Source organism: Sminthopsis crassicaudata, chromosome 1 (genome assembly GCF_048593235.1).
Source record: "Sminthopsis crassicaudata isolate SCR6 chromosome 1, ASM4859323v1, whole genome shotgun sequence".
Lineage (NCBI taxonomy): Eukaryota > Metazoa > Chordata > Mammalia > Dasyuromorphia > Dasyuridae > Sminthopsis > Sminthopsis crassicaudata.
This window is the reverse complement of record NC_133617.1, coordinates 104,377,805-104,386,382: the sequence shown is the minus strand read 5'-3', so window position 1 is coordinate 104,386,382 and position 8,578 is coordinate 104,377,805. Positions and strand designations below refer to the sequence as shown.

Below are 8,578 nucleotides of genomic sequence, written 5' to 3'. Positions count from 1 at the left end.
TTACAGAGGGGAAACTGAGGCAGACCGCAGGGACGAGAAGGGCTCAGTGACGTAACTAGCGTCTGAAGCGGGGGTTTGTAATGACGTTTTCCTGATTCCATGTCTACCACTTTTTCTAAATAGGGGTCAATATCGATTCAAACCCTACCAGGTTTGTACCCCCCTGTCATTTGATCCCCCCGGTTCCAGTTCGAGCTCCCACATGAAATAAAGAGCTTGGTTTAAGAGCTTGACAATAGAAACGAACTTGTGAAGCTCCCGGAAGGCGGACGCTATCATTGGGGGGAAGGGGGGAATTGGAAATAAGAAAATGGGAAACCATGACAATACTACGGTGATTAGGGAATTGCGTGGGGGAGGGGGCTGGACTTTGGGGAGAGAGTTATTGAGGGGGGATGGGCAGAAGGGACGATCTCTCTCCAGGGTTGCCCTGGACGCGCCAAAGGGAAGGTTCCCACGGCAGGTCGAAGGCGAAGAGTTCAGGAACAACCAGCTGCCCCTCCAGCGCCTTGCGTGCGTGCGTGCGCGCGCTCTCCACGTCTCCTACCTGCCCACCTTGCAAAGGGAGTGATGGACATCGTTGCCGAGGACTACTGATGGACTGATTCTCGCTACGTAGGATCCGGTTGGGTGGGTGTCTGTGAGCCACTAGTCCCTCGCGCGTTTAATCTTCCTCTTCCTCCGCTCCCCACACTGTCGGGGGGCGCGGGGGGGGGGGAATGGTAGTAATAGGATGGAGGAGCGGCCTTAACTAAAAGCCCACCACTGAGGAGTCAGAAGAGCTAGGAGAGGCCTGCGCCCGCCGCCCCTCCCCCCCTCTGTTGGAATTAAAAGGCAGTCATCTTTGTTGCCAGTAGAGGGCACAATTACTTCACGTTAGCGCACTACCGGCTTCTAGAAAGAGAGGGTGTAGTCCTGGAGGGAGAGGGAAGGCCGAGTCGGAATGCTTTGCAGTGTTCTTTGCCAGAAGGAGCACTAGTCTGAGTGGGTTTCAGCAGCGGACGGTCACTTTGGGGGACAAAGTGAAGAGACCCTCTCCTTGAGGAGGTGGGGGAGGGGAAGTAATTAATTCAGCGGCTGAACATCGACCTACAAAGCTTAATTTAGGGAATAAAAAGCACAGACTCCCCGGCCCCAAGTATCCCTTTTCCTTTCGGATGAGAAAGTTTGCTAGAAATTCCTGGGGTGAATGAAGGGAGCGGAAGAAAAAGGTTGGTCCCGGTTAATCTTGATTCCCGGACTCCCGTGGGGTATTGATTGCCAGCTTTTTGTGAATAATCGATCGCCCACTCCTTCCATTTTATGTACTTTCAAGGCTTTGGGGTTTGGATTTTTTTTTTTTAAGATTCGTTAAGTGGAAATTGCTACTTGAAATTAAGCTAATATTAAAATAACCTAACCCCAGCTAAGTGGAAAAGGAAAAAATAGGGGCTCCCTTTGATAGTGAGGGGTAGAAGGGGAGGGGGACATTAGGGAAAAAAATCACAATATTAAGATGAAAGAAAGTTCCAGAGAGGAAAACATCAGAAATTGGTAGGGTGACTTTTCCGGCAAGGGAAGAGTTAACGGTTTTGCTTCCCCACCCCCACCCCACCCCCAGGCCGCCTCCCAGTGCAGTGTCCACAACTCAGAGTGCTGGGTCGGAGCCGTGTCCGCAGCTCTCCACCGGGTCTGGCAGTCCCCACCCTCCTTCAGTTTCCCCAAATCCCTGGGAGCCCGAGGCTTGGAGGCTCGCGCCGCGCAGTAGTGCGCAGATAGGATCTGCATTTCTTTAATAACCCCGAGGCAGAAATCGGCTCTTTCTCGGTGGGAGTCTGGAGGGGGAGGGTAAAAGATTCAAACTGAGGAGAGTCAGTATTCTCTTTAGTCAGTCCCCCCCGCCCCCCGCCCGTGTCAGGTCCCAAATCCCCGATTCGAGGTTGTCCCCGGCCTTGGGTCACTTCTTCCTCGGGATTGGTCTGGAAGCTCTGGCGCAGGATCTGCTGCCTCCAGCCTGGCTGTGCCGGGGGAGACTGTCCATCGATTGGAGAGGGTTCCCTGGATCGGAGGCGCCGAATCGTTTTCTTTCATTATTGCAATGCACTTAGTGCATCGATTGAACAATAACGTATATTATTTTAATTCCCCCTCTTCCTCCACGTTTAAATGCCATTTTCTCTCGTCTTTTCCTAAATGTTCTCCTTTCCCGAGACTTAGTAAACTGTAACCCCGGAAAAAGACGTACGCCGAGTGTCGGTACGTTTTGTGTTTTTCAAATCGTTCCAACTCAGCTGTTCTGGGGAGATGGTCTGGAGCATGAATGAGGAAAAACCTAAGTGTTCCTAAATCAGGGAGAAAAGAAAGGGAGAGAGCAGGGAGAGTCTTCACCTTTACACCAAAATGTAAAATGAAGAAATAAGTACGTTAATCATACCCGTAGTACCATCCTATTATACTCTGTGAAGCTTACTTAGGCTAAGCCTGCCTTTCGACTCCTCTGGTGAAATAGCCCCTCCCCTACTCTGGCTGCAGTTTAAAAAAAAAAAAAAAAAAAAGGAAAGCGGAGGAAGAAAAAAAAAATCCCCTTCTTGCAAATCCCCGCCCACCTCTGCTTTATAATGCAAGGGTCTCTGGGGCGGAAGACCCCTTGGCAGCAATTCTCAGCTTGGACTCCAAGCCTGCAGCGGCGCCCCCCAGTCTAGCTCTTCCCCTGCTTTCTCCCCGTCTTGACCTGACTGGAGCTAGCTTTCCCGGTCTATTTGCAGTGACTACGGCCACAGGGGCAGAAGCTCCGGCTCCTCCTCTTGGATCTCTCCCGTACTAGGGAAGCCTAGGTTTGGCGGGAAAGATAGGCGGATGGATCTGGCCTTGGTGGTATAAAAGCCCGATTTTAGACGCTTTATCTGAGTGTCTCTCCAGTAATACGAGAGAGTCGGCTAGGATAGGAGAGCCAAGGAGAGACAGACAGGGGAACGAAGAGAGAGGGGAGCGCTGTGAGAAGGGGATCTTCTCTTTCTACTAGCCTCCCCCCCTTCTTTACCCCTCCCTCCTTTCCCCGCCCGCTCCCCCTCCTGACGCCGACTGCTGCATCGAAGAAACTTTGTATTGCATTGAGACTCGAATACTTTGCATTGGAACTTACAATACCGAAGGAGAAAGACTCCGGCAAAGGAGTGAGTGCATTCTGCCTGTGTACTGATACACTTCGATCCTCTCTTCTTAAAGGCGATTCACCCTGAGCCAAGAGGACCTGAATTCTCCTCGACTATCTGAATTCCTGGCAAGTACAAGAGTCTATTTTATTTTATTTTTTAAAATATTTCGCTAACGATGGATCCTTGGCTTTTTTTTTTTTTTTTTTTTTTTTTTTTTTAGTCGGGGTGCTTTTTCTTTCTCTCTGCCTTGTCTTTCCTGCGGTGACACTTTGGGGAAGAGCGGTCCTGTTGAAGCCTGGGAGTGGGAGGGAGAAAGGAGGAAGAAGCCAGGACAAGATTTGGGGTGAATTGTCAAGATGAAGGAGACATTCGAAGTAGCGGGTGTGTGTGTGTGCGTTCCTGATCGTCTCGGCATTTGGACATTGCTTGTGTATGTATTGAGGCTAGCTAGTTTAAGGGCATTTCTGCCGTTTTTCGATTTTTGTGTGGGAGGGGGCCGGTTGGAGGGGGTGATAGATGTGGACATAAAGCTCTTACGCCTTGTAGTCGAAATTACATATTGCGTCTGTGTGTGTGTGTGTGTGTGTGTGTGTGTGTGTGTGTGTGTGTGTGTGTGTGTACGCGCTTTGTGCAGCCCGACTCTCGGTGAGAGAAAGGAGGGTATTTAAATTTCGGCTTAGCGCATTTCTGACAGACACTGCGGCTCTCCCCCGACCGGCAAATCCAAACCTACACCTCCTCCTCTTCCTCCTCACCCTCTCTCTTTAAGCAGTTAAAACTCAGCTTTTTTAAAAAAAGATGTCTAGAGACTTATTTTAAACAACCCGGGAAGGGGGAGTGGGGAGAGACAGACAGTTTTTGGATGGATGTGCGGAACTCCTGGAAATCATTTGTTCTGAGAAAAAACCCCGTGAATCCTTCCCCAGACGGCTCTTTTCATCCCGCCACCCCCGAGTTTTCCCCCCACCCTTGCTTTTTTCGTTGTGGGAGGAAGGGGAGACTTAGCGAGCTGAACGCTTTTCCAGAACAGCTGCTAACCCACCATCGCCACCCCCCCCGCGGGATAGTGGAGAGAAAGGACACCGCCACCCTACATAGAGACAATTTTTTCCTTAAATTTTGTGGTGTTGTTGTTAGATCCTTCCTCCCACCCCCAGGACTGCTCTGGGTGAAAAGCTGGAGAAGGGGAAAAAGCCGGCTAAGGCTAGTGGTGGGGGGTGTCGAGGGGGTGAGGAGGCGGAGAAGATCGGGTCGGAGGAGGCGCCGACTGGGGTAGGAGGAGGGGAGAAGCCGGCGAAAGCTTTAGTGGGAATGGGAAAGAGAGCTGAGGGGAGCCCCTGAGCCGGGGGGCGGGGAGGAGGAGGAGAGTGGGAGCGGAGGAGGGAGGGAGGGAAGGAGGGAAGGAGGGGGCCGGAGATGCAGCTGCCAGCCCCGCCGCGCTTTTCTCCTTCTTCCTTCAGGTGGCGCAAAACTTTGCGTGTTTGGTTTTATTGGATCCCATTCCTGCCCCCGCCCCCCCCCCCATTCCCCGCCCCTAGCCCTCAGAAGGAGACGGGGGAGGATTTCGCCTTCCTGGAGTGTTAGGAACTGAATCCCCGGGGCTGGGCGCACCATTGTGCCCGCGCGGCGCCCGGCGCAAACTGTTGCCACCCGCTGCATCTTGGCGCAAACTTAGCCGGGGTTAATTGAGGGAGAGCAGCTGACTGGCGCTGCGTCCGCAGATCGCCGCGTCTGTGCGTGAGCTCGCTGTAGAGAAGGGGCTTTATTTATTCCGAGCATTGTATACTTGGGACTGGGGAAGCGGGAGGCTCGCGCTCGCGGCGCTGCCCTGGAAGCGGAGCCCGGATTAACTCGGACTCTCGTTCTCTCCCTGTGCTCCCTTTGTGTTCGCCCCCTCCCCACTGCAGGCAGGCAAGATGCCTCTCAGCGCCAGCTCCCCCAGCAAAACCTACGACTATGATTACGACTCGGTGCAGCCCTATTTCTACTTCGACGAAGAGGAGAACTTCTACCAGCAGCAGCAGCACAGCGAGCTGCAGCCGCCGGCTCCCAGCGAGGACATCTGGAAGAAGTTCGAGCTGCTGCCCACACCCCCTCTGTCCCCCAGCCGCCGCTCCAGCCTCTCCTCCTCGTCCTCGTCGGCCGGCGGCGGGGGCGGGGGCGGCGGCGGCGGCGGTTCGGTGCCCTCCACGGCGGACCAGCTGGAGATGGTGACCGAGCTGCTCGGCGGGGACATGGTCAACCAGAGCTTCATCTGCGACCCGGACGACGAGTCCTTCGTCAAGTCCATCATCATTCATGACTGCATGTGGAGCGGCTTCTCGGCGGCGGCTAAGCTGGTTTCCGAGAAGCTCGCCTCCTACCAGGCGACTCGCAAAGACACCTCCTGGGCCTCTCGGCACAGCGCGCCCCCCACGCACAGCCTCTACTTGCAAGACATGCACACCGCGGCCTCCGAATGCATCGATCCCTCGGTGGTCTTCCCCTACCCGCTCAGCGAAAGCAGCTCACCCAAGCGGTGCAGCTCCCCCGTCTCCTCGTCCTTCTCCACCTCCACCTCCTCCATGATGTCCTCGGTGGCCTCCTCCCCCCGGGCCAGCCCGGAGCCCCTGGCGCTCTGCGAGGACACGCCGCCCACCACCAGCAGCAGCAGCAGCAGTAGCAGCAGCAGTAGCAGCAGCAGCAGCAGCAGCAGCAGCGACTCTGGTAAGCTGAGCCCCGGCCCTGGGCTGGACTCTGGCGTTGTCAGTGGTGGCTGTTTGCTGGGGGCCCGTTTAGGTGACCGAACTTATTACCTGGCCCTTAGAATGACTTAGAATAGTCCCCTGCTGTTCCTCAAAAGCCTTATAGCTGCAGCTGAATCACATTTCAAAGGAAGTTGGAGGGAAAGAAGTTTTGAACGTTAGATTTAAGTAAAACTGAGTGTGTTTTTCCCATGACCTCTTTTTTTTTTTTTTTTTTTTTTTTTCTTCACTCCTTTGGAATCTCATTATTAACGGACTTAATATCTTTGAACTCTCCTCAAGATTAATGCACTTTAAGTGCTGTGCTGGGGAGAACGAAGGGGGGGATCTGAAAGGGGCGAGATTCGCCCTTCTCTATTGTCTAAATGAATTGTTCCCTTACCCCTACCCAGGCAAAACGGATCTGCCCTCCTTTGAACCTGTGAGTTGGTGAGGGTTAAGGAGGGGGAGGGGCCGCGGTCTGGGTGGTGCTAGTGAAAGTGACTAAAGTTTGAATGGGCTGGGAAGTTGGGATATTCTCAGCCTATTTCGAAAACTTGAGAAAGCAATTCAGTGCCAACACTGGCCTTTTTTTTTCTTCCTCACTCAGAACTTTTTGGCATAACTGCCAATTTTTTTTTCCCCTTTTTCTATTTCCCGTAAAAGTAGGGAGGTGCTGTTATCATTTGCACTGCCCAAAGGGTGCTTCATAAAGTCCCCGTAAAATAGGAGGTGCTGAGAATGCTTTCCTTTGGGTGTGTCCAAAGCCTCATTAAGTCTTAGGTAAGAATTGGCATCGTAGTTGTATTCTGGTAAATTGTAATTTTCTTGCCTCTGCCGGAACCCCTGTTGTCATTGCTTGGGCCTTCCTCTCCCTCTTGAGAGTCATTGGTCTTTAATCTCCACTTCTACTCCCATCCCCCTTTCTTTGTCTATTAACAAATTTGGTAACATCTGTGAGGTCCCCCTACCCACTATTCCTGGGCCAGTCAGACCCTTCTTAAACCATTCCTCATATTTAGAGATAATGGGAAGAGAGAGAAGGATGAATGAGCCTTTACAAGACATGACACAATTCCTGTGTTCTTTGTGGACTAAATGCTCCTTTATTTGTAGAGAATGCCACTTTCAGATAATGAATTAATTTTGGACTGAAGCTTAACCAAAGGGCATTCACATCTGTTACTGCAGTAAGATCATTGGGAAGAAATTGTTAACCAGATGATTTCTATTTGTTGTCTTGCAGAAGAAGAACAAGAGGATGAGGAAGAGATTGATGTCGTTACCGTTGAAAAGAGGCAGCCCTCTACAAGGAGATCAGAATCCAGCTCCCACACAGCTGGAGGCCACAGTAAACCTCCTCACAGCCCCCTAGTCTTGAAGAGGTGTCATGTCCCCACCCATCAGCACAACTATGCTGCGCCCCCCTCCACAAAGAAAGACTATCCCTCTGCTAAGAGGATTAAGTTGGACAGTGGCAGAATCCTCAAACAAATTAGCAACAACCGAAAATGTGCCAGCCCCAGGTCCTCAGACACTGAGGAGAATGACAAGAGGAGGACACACAACGTCTTAGAGCGCCAGCGGAGAAATGAACTGAAGTTAAGCTTCTTTGCCTTGCGAGACCAGATCCCCGAGTTAGAGAACAATGAGAAGGCCCCCAAAGTTGTCATTCTCAAAAAGGCCACAGCTTATATCATATCCATCCAGGCAGAGGAGCAAAAGTTGTCTACAGAGAGTGAGCTGTTGAGGAAGGAACAACTTCAGTTGAAACTCAAACTTGAACGGCTGCAGAACTCTTGTGCATAAGTTATAAGGGTGGGTGGGATCTTTTATAATTTGTTTTCACAGAGACTCATTTAAAGGTTCATCTTGTAGACGAGCAACAATTAATTAAATATGAACAATTTTGCCATTGCATGACATGCAACTACACAACCTTGGCCAAATTTTTGAACTGAAAAGTTTGACCATAACCTCTAAACTGCCTCAGTTTGTGCATAAAGAACACTTTTTTTATGCTTGTTTCCTTCCCCCTCCCCATGTATTATATCGATTGTTTTTTTTTTTATTTAAGTACATTTTCCTTTTTAAAATTGATTTTGATATTGCGTTTTAGAAAAAAATAAATATTTGGCAAATATAATTTCGCCAAATCCTGAGTAGCGTTTTTTTTACTGTTTTGCTCTATTTTCACTATTGACATAAGTTGACTGACTAATTAGGAATCTGTAGCTCTGAGTTCTCATCCTGCTTCTCTGATTCTAAATAGCAGTGTGACCATGAAATACAATTAAGTGAGGAGAGGGAGAAGATAAAATTGAGATCCTACTGAAAGGTTTGTGCTATTTGAACTATCATATTCTTTTCTGAAATGGGTCAAGACATGGGAGCCCTTGGTTCCCAGGTCTAGAAGACTTCCTTACAGCTGATGAGAAATGAGGATGAAGTCAACTGGGCAAGTTTGGTATAGAGAGGAGCAAAGGCTAAAGTAGACCTTGAAAGGATTTCTGAAATTAAGTGAAAAGAGTTCCTACAATTTTAGTTAATAAAAAATGTATACAGAGTAACTGGTGCTTTGTGGTGTTGTCAATAAAACACCCAGAAGATAAAAATCCATTCCAGATATATTGCCTAAGCAGTCTTTTGAGTGAGCAGTTGTAGTGAACTGATAAAAATAAGTTTTTGACATGCTTCTGATGCTGGCTTAAAAAACAAAGC

At 50.2% G+C, this 8,578-nt stretch overlaps 1 protein-coding gene across 3 annotated transcripts; it reads left to right on the top strand.

Moving 5' to 3' along the window:
• The first annotated feature begins 419 nt into the window (after positions 1-419).
• Positions 420-8,013, top strand: MYC (MYC proto-oncogene, bHLH transcription factor). Of its 3 annotated transcripts, none has more exons than XM_074265707.1 (3): positions 420-630; positions 5,042-5,840; positions 7,104-8,013. In XM_074265707.1, exons 2-3 carry the CDS (start codon positions 5,051-5,053, stop codon positions 7,664-7,666), a joined length of 1,353 nt encoding a protein of 450 aa, XP_074121808.1. In that variant the 5' UTR covers positions 420-630; positions 5,042-5,050; the 3' UTR covers positions 7,667-8,013. The 3 variants fall into 3 exon arrangements, with proteins under 3 accessions (XP_074121808.1, XP_074121798.1, XP_074121818.1); XM_074265697.1 differs by lacking the exon at positions 420-630 and adding an exon at positions 2,605-3,263 and having other exon boundaries at positions 5,046-5,840; XM_074265717.1 differs by lacking the exon at positions 420-630 and adding an exon at positions 3,347-3,564.
• The last annotated feature ends 565 nt before the right edge of the window (positions 8,014-8,578 follow it).

Bases quoted from the DNA above. Each gene is read 5' to 3' on its own strand.
- MYC (XM_074265707.1), top strand. From the start codon at position 5,051: ATGCCTCTCAGCGCCAGCTCCCCCAGCAAAACCTACGACTATGATTAC. The intron at 5,841-7,103 runs GTAAGCTGAGCC...GTTGTCTTGCAG, and splicing joins CAGCAGCAGCAGCGACTCTG to AAGAAGAACAAGAGGATGAG.